This window comes from Silurus meridionalis, chromosome 11, assembly GCF_014805685.1.
Source record: "Silurus meridionalis isolate SWU-2019-XX chromosome 11, ASM1480568v1, whole genome shotgun sequence".
Classification (NCBI taxonomy): domain Eukaryota; kingdom Metazoa; phylum Chordata; class Actinopteri; order Siluriformes; family Siluridae; genus Silurus; species Silurus meridionalis.
Genome location: NC_060894.1, coordinates 562,501 through 584,342, shown reverse-complemented (window position 1 = coordinate 584,342; position 21,842 = coordinate 562,501). Strand labels below are relative to the sequence as shown.

The 21,842-nt window shown below is 41.3% G+C and overlaps 2 protein-coding genes across 4 annotated transcripts in view; both read right to left on the bottom strand.

The window, feature by feature from the left end:
* On the bottom strand, nucleotides 1-2,026 carry nrarpa (NOTCH regulated ankyrin repeat protein a). Its single transcript, XM_046861848.1, has 2 exons — nucleotides 1,856-2,026; nucleotides 1-1,764 (listed from the first exon to the last, which is right to left on the bottom strand). The coding sequence occupies exon 2, from the start codon at nucleotides 1,423-1,425 to the stop codon at nucleotides 1,087-1,089; it is 339 nt and encodes a 112-aa protein (XP_046717804.1). The 5' UTR covers nucleotides 1,426-1,764; nucleotides 1,856-2,026; the 3' UTR covers nucleotides 1-1,086.
* Nucleotides 2,027-7,535: 5,509 nt separating this feature from the next.
* exd3 (exonuclease 3'-5' domain containing 3) overlaps nucleotides 7,536-21,842 on the bottom strand; it is a 43,836-nt gene continuing 29,529 nt past the window's right edge. The window contains exons 19-20 of one of the 3 annotated variants that reach the window (XM_046860871.1): nucleotides 10,102-10,168; nucleotides 7,536-8,658 (exon numbers count right to left, since the gene is read on the bottom strand). In XM_046860871.1, coding sequence (XP_046716827.1) covers nucleotides 8,315-8,658; nucleotides 10,102-10,168 — 411 coding nt within the window. In that variant the 3' untranslated portion in view covers nucleotides 7,536-8,314. Of the gene's footprint in view, nucleotides 8,659-10,101; nucleotides 10,169-11,997; nucleotides 12,122-21,842 lie in introns of those variants that run through there. The other 2 variants (XR_006927303.1, XM_046860872.1) reach the window with 2 other exon arrangements.

The window sequence follows — 21,842 nt, the reverse complement described above, 5'->3', positions numbered from 1 at the left end:
TGGGGGCTCAGGTATTTTATGATGGGTTTTTTTTTGAGTGCACAAATACATTTCCGTCACTCCGACATACCTGCCGTGACGTCACGAGTGCGCGTGGAGAGAGTAGAGGGTATGATAAAAGGGAAAGCAGCTTATTATTCATCCCCCAAAAACACGTCATCTAATCTCTAATCCCGGGATTTAAAAGAAAAAAACCATCATGACCATCATCATCATCATCATCATCATCATCATCAATGTACCTTCATAAATAAGAAGCCCAGCCTGGATTTCACAGTGATGACCAGGAGGTTTCAAAACACTAAAGAAAGTCAAATAAAAAAAATACTGAGAAGATGATGGACTCAGAGCTCCACTAAGTTTCCTGACGTGGAAAAGAAACAAGCAGCAGCTGTTTTCTTTTCTTTTTTTCTAAACACACACACACACACACACACACACACACACACACACATCTCTAGTATCTGCTGTAGGTGACTGCAGGACTCTGATTTAGAAGTAAAGCTCTCTGGTATCTGGTACAGTACTTTAAACCGAAAGGTATCGTGATGTTACACAGATCAGTTCGATGTATTTGTCACTCACGCGCTTGTAATGAAATGATCACCAGAGAACAGCAGAACCATGTGGTTTCAGGTTCTCAGAAGCAGTGTTTCTCCCACAAGACCGTCACATTTATTCCCTTTTTCCAGCAAACCGCAAAAAAGTGCCATCAGCGTGTTTGTGTTCTGATTTTATATTTCAAAGCCTTTGAGGAGGAACATCATCCATCACTCCAAGTCCCTTTGTGATGTTTCTGACACAATCAGGGCGATGATGATGATGATGATGATGATGATGATGATGATGATGATGGTGATGATGATGATGATGATGGTGATGATGGTGATGGTAAAGAAAGCTTTAGTACCAATGCACGTGCATGTCAGGAGTTAGTGGAAGGATGTGATGTGATCCATCTTGGAGTTCGGCTCTTTCTGAACCGCTAATTTGGTTTTAGGTGATTAAAAAAAGGAAGTTCTTAAAAAGTAAAAAGAGAGAGAGAGGAGATAGAATAGAGAGAGAGAGAGAGACATGTTGAAGGCATCACCGCGCTCCGTTGGAGTACTTGGCCTTGGTGATGAGGTACAGCACGATGTCCTGGTGGCCCCCGAACGCGGCGATGTGCAGTGCGCTCCAGCCCTCGCGGTTGGCGAGTCGGATGTCTGCTCCGAACTTCACCAGCAGCTTGACGAGCTCCAGGTTTCCAGCGATGACCGACTGGTGGAGCGCAGTCTGGCCTTCAGGTCCGAACGAGTTGACGTTGAACTCACAGCTGCTCATGTTCTGCAGAAGCGAGTGAAGCTCCTTGGTGTTCCCGCGGCGCACCGCCTCCTGGAAGACCCGCTGCGGCGCGGAGCATGTGGACACGTCCGCCTGGCTCATGGTGCAAAACCTGCGGCACGAGGAACTCACCCTGACCTCGAGCTGTGCTGAGACTGATGATGAAGATGATGATGATGATGATGATGGTGGAGTAAGAGTGTAATATCCTTTTAAATAAGAATGAAGACACCAGTGGAACTACAATCCAGACGCGTAACAGATCCGCAGAGTCCGACAGCAGCACCAGGTTTCTTTTAAAATAAAATCTCAGCAGCAGCAGTTACAGAAATGCAGTTTATTTACAAAAATATGTGAAAAGATGAAAAAAGATGATAAACACTCCTCCGTTTTAGTTCTTGTTTTTTTGCACCGTTCAGTTTACAAGCAAGACTTCCATTCCTGCAGAAAAGAGAAAAAAACCCGCGTGATGATCAGAAATAAACCTACTGAATAAGTGTGTTCCCTGCGCGCGCGTTTCCTTCACACTCACCTGATTTCACTGATCCTCGTGGGGTGGTTTTTTCTTCTTCTTCTTCTTCTTGCAGGACGGCTCGAGCGCTCGAGCTCCGCGTGCACGATGTGCGCGTGTGCGTGCGTGCGTGCGTGTTACTGCTGCTCGGTGCGCGAGCGGTTCCCACCGATCTGCTGACTGGTCTGGAGCTGCGCGCGCGCGATTATTTCAGACGCCCTCATTTGCATAACAATGAGCGCAAACAGAGGAGAGCGGCGCCGAGTGGGTGGGGCGAGAGAAGCCGATTGGCCTGCGGGCTTCCGGTTGAACGGTGGGCGTGGCTTATTCGATTAAAAAAATAAAAGAAAAGAAAAAAACTAAAAAGAAAAAGAAAGCAGCGAACCAGAGTGAAAACATTTCCCACCAAGTTTAAAAATATACAAACTCCTACTAATAATAATAAAAAGAATTATATATAGTGTGAATTATATTATATTAATAATTATATTATTATAATATGAATTATATAATAATTATAATGTATAATAATTATATATTATAATTTAAGAAATATAATAATATATAATATGAATATTAATTATTTAAAACACCCCATTGTTATGAGATTAGGCTTTTAAAATCTCCTCTAACATCTACAACCACTGATAATTTTGTAGAGAAGCTTTAAAGTATATTGTGATCCTGTAAGAGCGTTTGATCTCCTCGAAGCCATGCAGCAGGACAGACCTGGTGTTCTTCAACAAGTTTTGTGAAAATTACTTGCAGAACGCTCGTGCTGAAGCTGAAGGTGCATGTGGTGCATGTGGTGCATCTCTTGCACGTGCAGAATCCAGGACGGTACTTTCTGGAACCTAAAGGCAGGCCTGCAAGTACAGTTTGGTAGCTTCATTCCTGGAGAGGGTTCTGTATATTTCTCCATATAAACCTGAAGCTACACAATGCACCTTCAGGGAGTGCTGGATGTGAGGCAGCGCAGAGCTTTGCGGGTTTTTAAGGGGAATTTATGTGCAAGAGAAGATCTCTGGAATCGACTTCTTTGGTTTCCACACGTTTATCTGTGTCGCAGCTGTTTACAGTCTCAGGAACCTAAACAACAAACACTTGCTCGGCTTCCGGTGCAGAGTCACGCGCTACCGTGGGAACAGGACACACGCACACACGCACGCACACACACACTGTGTGCGTGTGTGTGTGTATATATATATATATATATATATATATATATATATATATATATATATATATATATATATATATATATATATATATATAATATAATATAATATAATATAATATATATTACACACACACACGCACGCACGCACGCACACACACACACAGCCGCAATTTGGCGTGGAAAGCGCCACACACACACACACACACACACACACACGCTGTTTGCTCCGTATGGCGCACGCGGTACCGGCTCTACTCATTTACCGCAGTAAAAAAAGAAGCGACTTTTCTCTTCCGGCCTCAGTCGAACTGCTGGAGCTGTAAAATCTACACAGCAGCAAAAGCTTTTGGTTTCCTCCCGTTTGGTCTCCGGAGTTAAACAACTTTAAAACCCCAAATAGACACGACTTTAATGCAGTTTAAAACAGAACGCACATAAAAATCTAAAAACACCGAAATGAAAGGAGTCCAGTTGTGTTTCTCTGCACACTTTACACACACCTCTGACCCACAATCTGATTAAAATAACACCATCAGGCTTTAGGTTCTGGGGTTTCTGAGATCCTGCAGAAGTGATTTGTCGTTTTATATTTTTATAAACTTATAAACGTGCAGGAGAAATTGGTTTATTGACAGTCCAGCTGATAGAACCCACATTTCCCAAAGAAACATTCATATCTTCATCATGGTATCTGCTGCTGAAGACCTGCAGTGTTTCGATTCATTCATGAATTTGAATTAAGTGACCAGTTCCTCCATCATGTAGTTCACATGCTCCAGAAATAAACCAGTACAGGAAATGTGCAACATGGAGCCATTTGGAGTTCAGCTTTTGGGGTTTTGTTTCACAGCTTGAGCAAAAGGTGCAGGTATCTGGTCTGGTCTGAAGAAGAGCGAGAGAGTGAACGATCCCTCCCTCCCTCTTTCTCTGTGCAAATATTTTCCAACATGCCACTACAGAGACGCAGATTAGCAGGCGGATTTCTAGCCATAATCCTGGTGGATCTGTAAACACAGGTGAAATTCTTTATTGAAGTGCCAGTTCTGACTGTCACCTGTGCACAAGCCCCACCCATTCCATCCTGTGGTGCATTATGGGTCCTTTTATAAACTCAGCTAATCAGCATTTGGATCTGTTTTCACCTTTGGTTAACAGTTTCCTTCATTACCCACAATGCCGGCTGGTCAATTGGGTTCACTCTGATTTAGTCCTTTCTTCATCTCTACTTAAAGAACTTGATGCAGCAGTGCTTCAGTTCTTCACTTTGTCCTTCTATCTCATCTAAGAAACCTTCAAAATGGCAACTTTCAGGCTATGACCAACACCATCATGCTAATTACATCCCAGATCTCGAACTAGCGGAGTCGAGTCTGGACTGTATTGTAGCTCAGCTATAAAGCTGCACTGCATTTTTGAGTCCAGGGTTTGCTTTAAACGTCTCCACCAGTGATTTCAGACTAGAAATGCGTGAATTTGATGTGCAGTTGAAAATATTTCTCCTGTAAAACCTCATTACAACATCATTAACGCTGTGTCTCAGAGATCTCAGAGCAAATACAGCACCAGGAAAACACTCATTCACACCACAGTCACTAAACACATCACAGAGATTTCCCAAGCGAGTCTCAGGGTGAACATCTACTGCGACCCCACCTTTATACAACCTTCCATTCGTTTGTATTTGTCGATGTAAACACAACAAACAGCTTATTAACAGCTTTTGTGAGATTGTGGGATATCAGTGAGAAGTTGCTTTAGTTATAGAGAAGAAGAATGAATTCAAACAAAAAGTGAAATGAGAAGTTCCTCAGCAGATCATACAGAACTTCCAGACCATGAGAGATCTGTAATTCACAAATCATTATTAAAAAGTTAGTAATTAAACAACTGGTCCATTTTAATCATTTGTACACACACACACACACACACACACACACACACACACACACACACACACACATCATTCGTGATTAAAGAACGTTCTAGAGACAAGGACAAAGACGAGTTATTAAATGGATCACGTGTTTGAGCTCACACACCTACACAGTAAACATGCATGTGGAAAGATGTGGTCTATTTTAGATTAGATTCAGACTGTGTGGAAAAAAAAGCACAATTTACCCTTTAAAAAGTTCCATTAAAATGTCAGTATCAGACATTAAAATATCAGACTGATGCAGTTGTGATGGAAAATATTTTGCTTGCTAACAATATTATCATCATGTAAAGCTAATGAAATAAACGCTGGTTGTCTGATTGACTACGTCTGTTACAGATTCTTATCACTGTTCCTGAAACCAGAACCCAGGGTCCCATGATGATGATGAAGATGATGATGATGATAGTAATAGTGTAGGTAGTGAACATCTCGAAATCTTACATAAACACCAAAAAGTTTGTTTTTTTAGCTTTTTACTGACAATTTTGAAGTTTTTGATGAAAATATCCAAAGATTCATTTCTTTCTCCAAAGCCTCTGAAGCTCCTGACGGGTTTCTGGCGTCTGTTTTTTAATCATCAGGGAAACACACACTGGTGTAGAACATTAAGAGATTCTCGCTTTGACCTTTTCTGTTAGAAAAGTCCCTTCATTTGCTCTGTTATTAAACCACAAAGATATAAATACATGTAAACGCTATCATTATGATCACTTTGTAAATGTTGGTGAATCAAACTTCAACTTTAGCATTTTTTATCGCTTTTTTTTTATTATGAAATTTTTTTTGCATTTCTGAAAAATAAATGTGTGAAGAAGACACCCCCCCCTCCCCCTCCCCCCCACAGAGGGGAGGAAATGTAAGAAATGGCAGAGGGTGGGGTTTATGGGCAAAGTGGGCGTGGCTTGTACAGCGACTAACCTGACACTGAAGAGGATTCTGTGGAACGCCGGTGACGTCATCGTGCAAAATGGGCGGGGCCTGAGAGCGACCACGTGTAGCAGGAGCGTGGGAAAGAGGCGAGTTTTTCTTCCCAGTGAAGAAAGAGAGAGGATCGGGTGACAACGGCGCAGAAAAAGACCAGGCTGATCCGGGACAGGGGCTTAACCGAGTACACACACACACACACACACACACACACGATTATTTCAGGCATGGTGCATGCGATAAAGTTACAGTAAATACTTACATGCTTATGTTCAGGTTTAAATAAGAGACTGTAGGTTGCTTTGCTGGGAGTCTCTACACACACACACACACACACACACACACACACACACACACACACTTTGGACAGAAAATCTGTGCAGCCCCATCCTGCTTTCCTGCTTTCAGATGTACAAAACAATCTGGCAGGATTCGAGAGATGAATGGATGGGATTCAGCTCCTACACCTGTTAAATAAACATGTAATGACAAATAAACAGATACCTGAGATTCATCTTCCACATCACAACCCATTAAACACTCAGACAAGCCTCCATACAGGAGGAAGAACATGATAAAGACGAAGGCTGTTACTCCAGGCAGAGTTCTTCATGGAGCTTTGAAGGGTTCTTGCTTCCTTTCAGGCCTCAGATATTATAAGGTTCAACAGCTAATGATCAGTAGAGTTAGGGGTAGGGTTAGACCTTCATCATCTCTTTATCCAGGAAAACGTGTGACCGTGTGCTTCAGTGTTTTACACCCTGATGGCTGGTTAAAGCAAAACCTCATGAAGGAAAGAAGTCTTGAATCTGTTGTTGAAAAAATGGCATGTTATATGTCTTGAAAAGGTGTTTATATATATATATATATATATATATATCACACATCTGTAAAACCTGCTGAGATGCCGACACACACTTTCTGGTCGTTATAATAGGACTTGTGGGGACTTGTGTCATTTTAATATCCAGATGTTTACACGGTTAATGTTTTTGTAATACCTGCAAAGTAGTTTTATTTCTTTGGTTCTTTCAAAAAAAGAAAAAGAAAAGTAAAGTTTATGCGATGGAGTTGATAAGATGTTCTGGACCAGTGCGATCTGCACACTGAGCTCAAAAACAGTGTGTGTGTGTGTGTGTGTGTGTGTGTGTGTGTGTGTGTGTGTGTGTGTGTGTGTAAACAAAGTTGTTGTGAAATGATTTTTGTCTGTGGGAAGAAACAAAATGTAAATAATGTAATTAACACTAAAACAATGCAGCAGAGAGCAAAACAAAATCGAAATAAATCATGCGGTGTAAATCCGTCTCACGCTGTGCTTTTATTTCCTGAAAAAGGTTTTGGCCGGGCCTGAGAAAAATTGAGGAAGAAGCGAAGGCAAAAGTAATATTTATGATGATGATAGAGTTCACGCTGTGAAACCACACGATGCTGCTTTCTCACAGAAGTCTGAAACCAGAACTCAGTCACGGATGCCACTCACACACACTCACACACACACACACACACACACACACACACACACACACACACACACACACACACACTATGTCTGTTTTCTTTTTTCTTATCTTTTTCTTTCCATGTTGCTTAACACGGTCTCGCGTTCTCTCAGCTGTGATTCTTCGTGATGTCTCTCCCACTCAGAGACAGAGTCGAACTCTCACACAAAGTGTTTTAATCATAAACGAGAAAAAAGGAACATGAAATAAAACAGACCTGATAAAACAAAACAATTACATAAAATAGCGCAGCATCAGTTACATTCCGATGCGATGAGGTGCAGCACAACCGAGCCACACCCCAAAACAAGTCCCTTAAAAACAAGGTGATGGAGGACAGTATAACAAAGTTGTCAGTCACGGCACTCGTTTCTGGAATTTTCCACTGAACGCATTTGTATTTAGAGAGCTAGCATAACATCGCTAACAATAAAAAATGAAATGAAGAGGAACATAAAACATCTTAAAGTTATGAATTCCATCTGACTTCACAACTCAAACTGAGTCCGGATGTGTGCTGTAAATAAAGGGATGGCAAGAAAACGAATAACTGTTATGTCATATATAACTAATATTTAGCAGCTATGCATTTTTACCCCCAAATATGACACGATTCCACCCATTTCTTTCTTTCTATCTACACAAAACACACCCCTGAGGGGTCCGAGGTTATCTAGAAAACATAGCTATGGCCTCCCCTCTTTTCCCCCTTTGGTGAACTGACTTTGTTTTCAGTTCTCTTCTCTGTTGCATTGAAACGTGTCAAAATTGTAAATATTGGTGTGTATATATTTTTGCTTTATAGTGTTTAAGGTCTGATGACATTCCTTTGGGTCGTCCAGGGACTTAAACTCACAGCCTCCTGGTATTGGGTGTTTGATGACATTTGACGACTTCACACTTCCCAGTTTAGACCGTGATTTATTTTTTTGGAATGCTCAGAGCTTCCTGGTCCTCGTGTTGTTCTCTGAAAAGTTCAGAACATCCTGGAACTGAGCGAGAACGTGGTCGAAGTGCGTTCCCTCCCAAAACACTTTCCCACAGCGAGTGCAGATGAAGTACTCAGGGATGCGAGGGAGGAGTCCTGGAGGAACCGTCTCCAGCTGAACTTCAGCTCCGCCCCTGACCCTGAACGAGTGAGGGTCGAGGGCCGAGCGAGGGGCCCAGCGGCAGTGAGGAGTAAAGGCGGGGCCGTCTGGGGGCCGGGACCTGTTATACTCCACCTGACCGTCACTCTGTGACTCGCAGTCTTCCTGTTTCTGCACAGTGTCCTGAACCAGACCTGAGGAGGAACATCACAGCACTCGTCTTTTACATTCTCTTTCTTTATATTATTATTTTTTTTATTTTACATCGTCATTCTTGTCCGTCCTTCCTTCCTTCTTTCCTTCCTTCCTTTCTTCCTTCACTACTAAAGAATCGTTCTTTCTTCATTAATATAATGAATACTTCCTTTCATCTGTTCCTTCAATCATAGATTCCTTTTTTTCTTCCATTTCTTCCTAATGCTTGAGAATCTCTCTCTCGTGTCCTGTGGTGTTTCTGTCCTCATTTCCTTCCTAAACCTTGTCCTTTCTACAGTTTTCACTATTAAAGAATGTTATTAAGGCTGTCAATCGATTTGAATATTTCATCAGTATTAATCACACCGTCGTCATGAGTGAACTCGTGATTAATCGCAACTAATCACACGCTTCTATCAGTTCAAATTGTACCTTAAATTAATACTTTTTAAGTGTTTAAAACTCTAATAAACATGAACATGGACACATATTGATGTTTTATGCAAACGTATGTTTATTATTCGTGAAACTGAACTGAACATAGAGCATGAAGACTAAATATTGTTGTAAATGTTTTGAAGCGTGTTAATAAAATGAGTGCGGTTCAAATGAACTTGCGTTAACACGCTATTAACACGTAACAAACCGTCAGTTTCCTTCCTTTATTCTAGAATTTTCAGTGTTAAATAAACGCATCTGTGTGGTGAATAAAAAACGTTTCCTTCTGTCTTTTCTTTATTTTATTTTCTCCATACTAAAGGATCTTTCTTTCTTTGGGAAAATTATGGCATCTTTTCTTCCTGATATTATTTTCCCATGTTTACACCTGATATTAATGCTATCTATAAGTATTGGCACCATTAATTAATAACAACCTCATTAAGGCTCAGGCTGTGGCCTACAACCTCTACTGAAACCCCGCCCACTTTCATACCAGGAGGCTAATGAACAAAAAGTGACAATATGAATATACAATATATGATATAAACTGTCACAGGATCCTTTCATAAAATAAAAAAAGGTGTGAAAGGTATAAAAAAAACTAGGTTTTTGTTAAAAAGAAAAAAAAAAGCTATTCAGAAGCTCCGCCCTCAATCTGTTTGTCATAACTTGTCAATAGCATATATATATATATATATATATATATATATATATATATATATATATATATATATATATATATATATATATATATACATATACATACACACATACACACACACACACACACACACACACACACACACACACACACACACACATACATTCTAACTGATAAAACACCTGGTTTTGGTTGAGTATCAATGCCCAGCTCATGAAACCTGTTCATACACTTGGTATTTATCTGTCGTTTTTAACATCCACCCTAATTACACGTTCACCAAATGAACAATCTCCTGCTAAAGGAACTAATTACAGCCGTTGTTAGTTTATTATCTCACCTCGTTTGTTCATCATCTGAGTCATGTCTTCCCTCGGCAGCTTCAGGTACTCGTCATTGTTACACGCCTTTGAAGAAAAAGAAAGAAAAAGGCACAGATGAATCCCTCCAATAAAACGTCTTTCAAAGGCTTTGTCTTTTCATCATTAATTCAAAAGAAAAGATTTACTAAAGGAAACATTTTCATAGCTGAAAATTCTAAACCTTCCACCAAGTTTCATTATAATATAAATTATAAACAAAGGAAAAGGTTATATAAATAAAAGCATTGTGGCTGGGAAACATTTACACATTCTATAAAAACATGATTTTGGTGAACATTAAAATATACTTTTTTTTTTAATTTTATTTAAAAAATAAAACAGTTCACGACAATTCTAATACGTTTTTCCCACTTAGACAAATATTTCAGACAGTGACATGAAACACAGCAATGCTTTATAGAAGGATCGATTTTAAACCTGCAGTGTTTAAAACAGGGATCTTAAATACGACATTCAGTAAAGCAATGTTCAAAACTGACTTTTATTACTGAAATGTTTTCAAAATTGAAATGTGTAAAGCAGCCATGTGGACAATGGCAATATTTTAAATTGGCCATGTTTAAATCAGCAATGTTTAAAGCGTCCGTGTGCTAAAGCCCCAATGTTTAAAGCGTCTGTGTGCTAAAGCCCCAATGTTTAAAGCGTCTGTGTGCTAAAGCCCCAATGTTTAAAGCGTCCGTGTGCTAAAGCCCCAATGTTTAAAGCGTCCGTGTGCTAAAGCCCCAATGTTTAAAGCGTCCGTGTGCTAAAGCCCCAATGTTTAAAGCGTCCGTGCTAAAGCCCCAATGTTTAAAGCGTCCGTGTGCTAAAGCCCCAATGTTTAAAGCGTCCGTGTGCTAAAGCCCCAATGTTTAAAGCGTCCGTGTGCTAAAGCCCCAATGTTTAAAGCGTCCGTGTGCTAAAGCCCCAATGTTTAAAGCGTCCGTGTGCTAAAGCCCCAATGTTTAAAGCGTCCGTGTGCTAAAGCCCCAATGTTTAAAGCGTGTGCTAAAGCCCCAATGTTTAAAGCGTCCGTGTGCTAAAGCCCCAATGTTTAAAGCGTCCGTGTGCTAAAGCCCCAATGTTTAAAGCGTCCGTGTGCTAAAGCCCCAATGTTTAAAGCGTCCGTGTGCTAAAGCCCCAATGTTTAAAGCGTCCGTGTGCTAAAGCCCCAATGTTTAAAGCGTCCGTGTGCTAAAGCCCCAATGTTTAAAGCGTCCGTGTGCTAAAGCCCCAATGTTTAAAGCGTCCGTGTGCTAAAGCCCCAATGTTTAAAGCGTCCGTGTGCTAAAGCCCCAATGTTTAAAGCACCAATGTTTAAAGCGTCCGTGTGCTAAAGTGGCCATGTTTCAAACAACAGTGTGTAAAGCGACGGCGTGTCGGGGTGTGAGCATAAAGTCAGAAGAACTACTCTGGTTACAATCACACGTTTCTAACAGTGTCATAAATCTCTCTCTTTCTCACAGACACACACACAGACACACAGACACACAGACACACACACACACACCCAGAGCAGAGGTGTGAGAGGAGTGTATGTGTCCTTGTGATGATCACACCTCTGTGTGGCTTTTGTCTCATCTGAGGGTTTTCACAACAACAGGCTCCTGTGCGAGAGCCACACGCACACACACACACACACACACACACACACACACACACACACACACACACAGTATATCCCCCTCCCCCAAATACCCCCCCAGCACCACCTCAACACCCCCATCCCCCCAAAAAAGCCTCGTCACGGCATCTGATTCCCACCCTGACACTGATCCAGTGTCTCACACACACACACACACACACACACACACACACACACACACACACACACAACTCACTCACTTACTCATATAACACCAGAATTTGGTGGTGGGGGGGGGGGGTGAATAGGTCCTTCCTTCCTCCCTTTCATCCTTCCTTCCCTTTTTTAAGTACTACAAAATCTTCCTCTGCGTTTCCTCCTTCTCTCTCTCTGCTTTTTGACTCATACTGAGCCTTTATACAGGAAGTAAATAAGAAAGAGAGAGAGAAAGAAAGAGAGAATAAATGTATAGAAACAATAAGGTAAAGTGAAAGTGACCTTCACCATCATCACCTTCACCATCATCATCATCTCAATCATCACCTTCATCATCTACTAGTGTTCTCTTCGTTTGAAGGCGACTCTGTGCAGCTGGAGATGTTTCTCATCAACACCTTGGGTGGTTTCATGAAACTCCAGAGTAAGAACAGGAGCTTTAAAGATTTGGACTGTAGTTAATATTAACATTCTGCTACACTGACTCAGGACTACAGTCTGCTCTGATCTCCAGCACTGCACCTCAACATCGTTTATCTGTAATAAATGGACATTCGGTGGAACCCAGATGAGGATGAGGTTCCCTCTTGAGTCTGGTTCCTCTTAAGGTTTCTTCCTTTTGCATCTCGGGGAGTTTTTTCTTCACCACAGTCTCCACTGACTTGTTCATCAGAGACAAACTTACACTTATAAACAACAAGCTGCTCTGAGACAATGTTCATTATTAAAAGCTCAAAACAAATAAACATGAATTGAATCATCATCACCTCCACCATCATCATCTCCATCATCACCTCCACCATTATCATCATCTACATCATTACCTCCACCATTATCATCATCTCCATCATCACCTTCATCACCTCCACCATTATCATCTTCATCATCACTTTCATCACCTCTACCACCATCATCATCTCCATCATCACCTCTATCACCACCTTCCTCACCTTCACCACCATCATCATCTCCATCATTATCATCATTATCATCATCATCATCATCACTTTCATCACCTCCACCACCACCACCATCTCCATCATCACCTCTATCACCACCTTCCTCACCTCCACCTCCATCATCATTATCATCATCATCATCACTTTCATCACCTCCACCACCACCACCATCATCTCCATCATTACCTCTATCACCACCTTCATCACCTCCACCATTATCATCAGCATCATCATCACTTTCATCACCTCCACCACCACCATCTCCATCATCACCTCTATCACCACCTTCATTACCTCTATCACCACCTTCGTCACCTCCGCCATCATCATCATCTCCATCATCACCTTCACCATCATCATCAACTCATCACCATCTTTATCAACTCCACCATCATGAGCTTTATCATCTTCACATCATCATCAACTTTACCATCACCACCACCTTCATCATTAACTTCATCACCATTACCTTCATCTTTATCATCATCACCCTCACCATTATCAACCTCATCATCATCATCATCATTACCTTCATCATAATCATCTCCTTCATAATCATTATTACATCACCGTCACCTTCATTACCTTAATCACTATCACATTATTACAACCTTCAGCATCATCACATCACCATGACCTTCGTCCCCATCATCATCATCATCATCATCACATTTTCACACATATTTAGCAAATTATTTTACTCTATATAACTGATTTTTATTGTGTGTGTGTGTGTGTATCAGAGTAAACTGCATGTCAGGAGGTCCAGACAGCATGAAACAGATGTACATCTTCTCTCTCTCTCACACACACACACACACACACACAGGCTTTTTGAGGTGCAATGGAGCTGTGTGTGTGTGTGTATATGTGTGTGACTGTGTGTGACTGACACAGGTGCCCTCTGTAAGCCCTTACCGCTCACTCCCACGCTCTCCTGACTGCACCTTCAATGATCTCTTCCCACACACACACACACACACACACACACACACACACACACACACACACACACACACACACACAGTGGTGGCGCAGTGAAAATACCGGCAACTATTTACCCAACTCCTGAGTTTCCCATGCCAGTGCAAGTCAAAACCTGCTCGAGCCACACAGACAGCTTCTCCCAGTCCTGCCTCACTTTCCACTCAGTGTGTGTGTGTGTGTGTGTGTGTGTGTGTTCACTTCGAGAATGCATATGTATGTGAGTTGGTGAAAAGGTCATGACTAGACAGATCGCTCAGGTGAACGGGAGACAGACAGACATGCACACACACACACACACGCACACACGCACACACACACACACACACACACACCCTTCTGTTTTGGGTTCGTCATTTTCCACTTTCCAGATTTTTTTTCCCCTGAGAAATGAAAATGGTCAATCATGCATGACATCATGAGCGATTATATTTATATATAAATAAAAAGGAAGACACACACACACACACACACACACACACACACACACACACACACACACACACACACAGCAGGTCTGCGCAGACTTTTCCACAATGCTGACACACACACACACACACGTCTTTAATCAGGAAAACGTTTTTCTGAATAAGACGGTGAGAGAGACCGCAGACGGGACGGAGGAAGGGGGGCTCACACACACACACACACACACACACTCTCAGCTGCTCCCATGGGAAAATCCTGGATTGCAGCACACAGGAGGCGGGTCCTGTACTGGAGCCAGGTCATGTGACCACTCAGACAACCAGTAGCATAACAGGGTTTTGATTTAAAACGGCCGCAGGAGCAGGTAAAAGGCTGTGGGAAATAAAACCAACTGACAGAGCTGGGGTGCACAAACTTACGCTTTCTCCCTCAGAAACTTTATTTATATTTTATTATAATAAATTACTTATATCAAATTAATGTCCGAAAATAATCATCAAATTCTCACAGACTAATTTATTTTATTGTTTTAGTTCATGTTTGTTACTTATTTCATTCATTTTTCACTCATTTATATTACACAGTTTCTCAAACACATTACTTACAGATTTATTTCTTTATTTGTTGTATTTAAATTTTTATTTCTTCTGATTAAATTACGTCTAAAATTGTGCTTTTATTTGTTGCAGTTAATAAAATCATTCTATGGCAAATAAACAATCTTTTTTTTAATAAATTATTAAAGTGACTCCAAAAAGAAAGAAAGAAAGTAAATAAGTTATTTAAATAAGATTAACATTTAAAAGATACATTTTGTCAACCTCTGACAGCATCACGTGATCCAGTCTCACCTAAAGCTCCACTTTTACAAGTACTGGACAGGAAGAGCTGTGTGATCTTATCACCAAAACCAAATCAACATCATGTCTGCTAGATCTCATTCCAACTGAGCCTATTCTGAATATTTTTACCTCCTCACTTTGGGTTACGTCCCTAAACCCCTCAAGTTGGCAGTTATTAAGCCCCTCATTAAGAAACCTCATTTGGATCCAAATGAACTATCAAATCACAGACCCATTTTAAATCTTCTGTTTATGTCTAAGATTTTAGAAAGAGATTGTGTCTGCCCAATTCTGTTCCTTCTTACAAGAAAACCATATCTTGAAGAGTTTCAGTCAGGGTTCAGGCCCCGTCATAGCACAGAAACTGCTCTAGTTAAAATCACTAATGACCTGTTTTTCAGGGACAGGCATTACAGCAGGTTTAAATCCTACCTGTCTGATCGTTACAATTTTGTAGATTTAAATGGAGAAACATCAGGTTAATCCAAGTTAAATATGGGGTGCCTCATGGTTCAGTTCTAGGACCCCTGCTTTTCACAATATACATGTTTCCTTTGGGAAATATAAGTAGAAGGTATGGGATTAGCTTTCACTGTTACTTATTTAACCAGGTTAACAGTGTTTAGGGAATTAAAAGATTGGACTTTCTATTGTTAACTTTTCTGATAAGACAATTCAACATGCATTTAGAAGGATGTTCTGTAACTAATAATTCAACAGTAAAAGTTCTCTCCAAGAGTTCTCACAAGGTTGAGAAAATATCACGTAGATTATGAACCTTAAGAATTAGATGCCGATCCCACAAACATCCCGAACCATCTAGGGGGAGGTGGTACCTCAGTGGACTTAGGATTGGAAGGTCAAATCCCACCACCACCGAGCTGCCACTGTTGAGCAAGGCCCTTAACCCTGCCCTGCTGCAAGTCGCCATAAATCAAATGCCATAAATGTACATCTAGAAACGTATCAGCACAATTCATGTGGAGTTTGGACATTGGACATCTTTTAGTGTTTAAAGGCTCTGGCATGGAAGATCTATGTGTTGGATCTGTGATGATCTCAAATGTTGAACTATTTTATGAGTTGCTCAGTAGCTCCTGGTTCCACAACTTCAACTGAATGTACAACACTGTAGAAATCACACACTCCAGTGCTCATGTTAGTTCTCACTCTCCAGTGTTCTGTATTGTTTAAAGACTATAATCACACTCTTGATGTCACTCAAATGAGGGTAAAGTTCCCATTTTGGGTCTCGTTCCTCTCAAGGTTTCTTCCTAATAACATCTATGAGAGTTTTTTCTTCACCACAGTCCCCCAGTCTTCATTATCAGGGATAAACACATCATTCACTTTCATTCTTAAATTCTGTAAAGCTGCTTTGAGACAATAGAGCAAACGTCTGAGTTCTGAGTGTTATTTAAGGAGCAAACAGTGGTCTGGAGTGACATCTAACATGGAACAACCTTCCCAGTCACCGCACCTGAATCCTACTGAACTGCTCTGAGATGAACTTCATCACAACAAAAAAAATAAAAATCTGTTTCCAGACTTTTCACAGACACTGTAAATCCTGACTATACACATTTCTGTAAAGCTTTTCCCTGCTCAGGTTTGCTGTATAAACTGGTATCGCTTTAGATTTTATTTATTTATTAAGATAAAACTAATGTTAGTATTAATAATAATAACAACTATTACAGCAAAATGTCACCATTTATTCATGTTTGCATTTAAAACTAATATTAGTGATATTTCATAAAAAATCATGTTTCATATAATTGGGAAACTATTACACTACTATAATTAACAGCTATTATTAATATAATGATTAAATAATATAATTAATTATAATTAACAGCGTTTCTTTTGAATCTTTTTTATATCTATACACACACACACACACACACACACACACACACACACACACACACACACACATATATATATATATATATATATATATATATATATATATAAAATTATACACACAATTTTATATTTAATTCTTATAATGATAAATATTATATCACATTATTCTCAGGATTATTATTTAAATACGTTACTGAGTCCTACAGAGAATCAAATCCAGAGTCTTGTTTGTTTTGTTCTCAGCAGGTTTTTCTCTCTGTACTGTGTGTCATGATGAAACGTAAAACGCTTTTCTGCACACCTGAATTCTCGACAGGTCAAAAATACCAAAACACAAATGTATTTTTTAATTGCTGCTTTAAAATAAATCCAAAACGTCACCCTGAGATGTTTGTTGTGAGTGAGAGTCTCGGCACTGTGACACTAAGGCCCCTGAGGGCCGAGCGAGCGCTACGAGGCAGCGTGTAATCGGACTCCCGGAGCGCTCGCATGTTTTCAGAAAGGAGCTCGGCGGTAACCTCCTGCCTCCTCCATCACGTCGCCTGAAGGTGGTTTCCATTAGCGAGCCTGTCAGCGCTAATAATGTGTGTATTAGTTTTCACAGTGTGTGTCTCTGTGTATATTTTTTTGTGTGTGTGTGTGTGTGTGTGAGAGAGAGCAAACGAGTCTACAGTCCTTATCCTCAGTAGCAGATTGGAGACAGACGACTAGTCACAAACCGAAAAAAAAAAAAAAAAACCTCGAGAAACTAAAAAAGCTTTGCAGCTGTGAAGATAAACGTTGCTCTGAAACGTTCCTGAGAAACAGAGGAGAACTCGAGAAATGTGCTTGAGCAACGAATCTCACTGCGTGACCACCTGATATAAAAATGATAGCTACATTCCATTTGACTTTGTTAATTACAATGCAGCAATTATTCATATTTTTGCCATGTATCATGTTTCTGATTGGACGACAAAATCGCCAGTCTGTAAAACAAAAATCTGATTATCTGAAATGTAACCGGTAACAACGCACGTTAAACTGTACTGGGCACACGTTAACGATCCGAAAATTCCCAACAATGAGTAGATTTGAGGGGGGGTATCTGATAGCCACTGCAGATTCAACCCAGAGCAGACCTTACACTCGTATCATACCAGGTTCTGGGTTAGCGCATATTTCAAAATCAAAACCCTATCACAAATCATATAAAAATTTAAAAGTTAATAACTCGAGCATAGACTTTGTGTTTACGTTCTGTAGCCCCGCCCAGAAGTTTGACATCACACAGTTTCTTTCCTAAACCGCTCTCAGAGGTCACGTTTTTCACGATGGAATTCCCAGAATGCAGTGCAGGTACAGCGGTACAGAGTTATTAGCGCAAATCAGAACATACAGAAACGTGCAGCATTGCCAAGCTGCCATTTTGGGGCCCTTGAGCAAGGCCCTTAACCCCTCAGTGCTCCACAGGGCGCTGTATCATGGCTGACCCTGCGCTCTGAACCCCAGCATCCCAACATCTCTGCGATATGTGAAGAAATTATTTCACTCTGCTGTAATTCACATGTGACAAATATAAGCCCCCTTTTCATCTTAAAGCCCCGGCGAATCACTACATGGGATTGTGGGTAATGCAGAAAGTGTGAAAACAGATAAAAAGAAGAATAAATTCTAATTAACAATCCATCAATATAAAAAAAAAGAATGATCATGTTAGTATTTATTATAGGTATTGGGAATAGAACTGTCTTGGAAATGATGAAAAGAGCGAAAGAGCGAGAGAGAGAGAGAGAGAGAGAGAGAGAGAGAGAGAGAGAGAGAGAGAGAGAGAGAGAGAGAGAGAGAGAGAGAGAGCGAAAGAGAGAGAGAGACCGAGAGAGCACAGGTTCTCTTGTTCCTTCACGCCCGATTTAAGCGTGACAATCGTCTCATCCTGGTTCCCAGAGCATTGTCATGGGATCGCTACCAGACACCATCGTCTCTAACACTCGCCGTTCATGACATCACTCCTCTATTCTCTTTTTTTTTCCTTTTTTCACACACATTCAGCAAGAATGCTGAGAATGTCCTCCATACACCGTGAGAGAGAAAGTGAGCGAGTCAGGGAGAGAGTGAGGGAGTGAGTCATCCTCTCTACTTCTTTGCTCCATCACCTTAGGGCATCTCCTGGCCTAAGAAATATGCCAAGCTGAGCCCCGTCCCCTCTGCCCTGTCCCGCCCCACCGTGCCCTGTCCTGTCTGCCCCCCGCCCGTTCCTATCCCCTGCCCCGCCCTCCCTGCCCCACCCTGTTCCTATCCCCCCTGCCCCTCTTTGCTCTGCCACATTCCCGTCCCCCCTGCCCCGCCCTGCTCTGCCCCGCCCTGCTCTGCCAATAGGAGCTGATCTGGTGCACACCAGAATGGGAATCACTCAAGTTCCTTCCTCTCTCTTCCACACATCCTGGATAGACCAGTAAGCATGAGATGATGGTAATGAAACGTTCCATGAAGAAGGTCAGGATGATCAGGTTCAGACAGAACACAGGTTATTATGAAGGAAGAGGAGTTGATATTGCGTGATCTTGGTATTGAGTCTTAATAAATAAATAAAAATGCCGGTTCTGAAGTTCTCCCTGAGAAGAACAGGCCCTGAAGCACATGCAGGGAAAAAAAGCAAGACGTGTCCCAGAGGAAACACCTGTCAGCCTTCACGCTCTCTGATAATGGGGTGGGAACTGGCAAGGAGCAAAATTGAGGGGAGAATTGGGCAAGAAAACAGGACGAGGGTGCAGGGTCAGGGGTTAATGATGCGGTCTGAGAGCGTGAGACCGAGACCGAGGAGGGGACGAGGTTTCGGGTTCCTCGGCTCTACAGATTTCGTAAGCGATTTTTCTTCCAATAGAATGTGTCCGTCTAAATGTCCTTCCTGGTTAAACAATTCCTGAATTTGATCACGAGGAAAAAGTGATTCGGAACGATATGGGACATTGTTATGGAATCACGGAGTTCAACAGAAACTAAAAAGCAGTCGCTGTGTCACAAACGTTTCATGCGTAAATAAGTAACATCTGATCACATATCAATAGTAAAACGTAACAGCTGATCTTTAACAGGGTTTCTGTAGGTTTCACAAAGTCTAATGTAAGATTTTAAGACTTTTGTGAATAAAAAATAGGGCCGATATCACATCAAAAACACACACAAATACATCGTTAGCGACTGGCCTTAACCGAGCACTTAATTCATTTTTTTCAAGACAAGTATCTCTAAACTCGCACTTCCCCATCGCTGAAAAACGCAATCCGTTTTACATCCGAGAGAATCCGAGAGATTCGCTCCAATAACAGAAAGCTGATTGGCTGTTGCATGTTGGTCTCATTTGTAGTCGTAATACAGCGAATTATATTTGGACCAGCAAAAGAAAGAACTACAACAACCATGCAAACTAACAAACAAAACATTCTAACGTGCCGCAGGAGCATTTCAGTGAGCATCAGAGGCAGCGTTACATGGACATCGAAACATTTAGATCTGTTTAATATAAAAAAAAAAAAAATGTTTCCTTCTTTTTATAAAGACTTGTTAAGACCCTGCAGAAACCCTGTTCAAGAATAAACAGTCAGTCAATTTTATATCAAGGGCAAAGTGTAACAGCCAATCATAGTACGTTGATCTGTCAAGATCTGGTTTGTTGTTTGTAGGGTTGGTCTTCGTATGAATTGTAGTGAAACTACTCAGTTCCACTATCATCAAAAAGCTCCAGCAAGTGAGTGCGGATCTCTGCAGACGTCTGAACTTTAGACCGATGAGTGAGGAACGGAGAGAGCGTGCGAACGAGTGGGAACGACGTTTATCGAGGAAGAGAGAGAAAGAATAACACGCGAGCAACGAAGTGCAGATAAGGAGGAAATGGAGGGGAAGGGGGCGGGGTTAAGGGCTAATGACAGAAAACACTTCAAAGCTCCGGCTCTGAAAGCCGACGAGGAAAAACCGAGAGAGCAGAATCTGAAACTGGAAGAAAAGTTTCGGAGGAAGCAGAACGTAAACAGAACCACTTTTTGAGGAAACATCTAACAAACCATATTGGTGAAGTTTAGTTTAGATTAGACCAGTAGTGCAAATGTATAGAAATAAATCTAATCTAAAATCTAAATCTGTATTCTAAAAGTGCAAAGGTGCAATAAATATTACTGTAATATACTAGTAATAGTAATATACTAAATAAACTCAGAAGGTATTTAAAAGTGACAACATGAGGTAGAATGCTGTCATTATTGCGATGGCTGCAGTGTAGCTACTAAGCCAATACTTTTACTTTACCATCTCTGTGGGGCAAAAATAGTCAAATTGCAACATCGGTGACACATGGAACCTTGAGATTCTAAGCCACGCCCACAAACACGATTCAGAATTGAAACTGAATTTTTGGGTGGAGATTGGGGGGCTAAGGGGGTAGTTAGGGGAAGGTTGTATGGTGTGAAAACAGTGAGGTGAAATTTGAAGAATGGCCGGTCTGAGAGAGTTCCTGTGTCACAGACCCAAACACTAACCCTTCACCCCTCCCTTTCGCTCTGTCGCTCTTTCTCTCACTCTATCTCTCGTCCCCAAGCCGGCCTCAGTCAATTCCCCCGGGCCTGAGGCAAGTCACCATTTCAGTCTCCTGTGACACTCATTATGAGTGTGGGAACTGAATCTGGCCCTCAGTCCGTGCCCCTGTGATCCTTCTCACCCCTCAGCAACCTGCCCATTCACCCCCCCCTCCTCACCACTGTCCCATCAGCCATCTCTCTCTCTCTGATATGATGAGACCTGCTCCGACTCCAACATCCCCTGCTATCTTCCAGCACAGAGCTCAAAACCATCTCTTCATGTCC

Coding starts and splice junctions, on each gene's coding strand:
- nrarpa (XM_046861848.1), bottom strand. CDS start 1,425: ATGAGCCAGGCGGACGTGTCCACATGCTCCGCGCCGCAGCGGGTCTTC.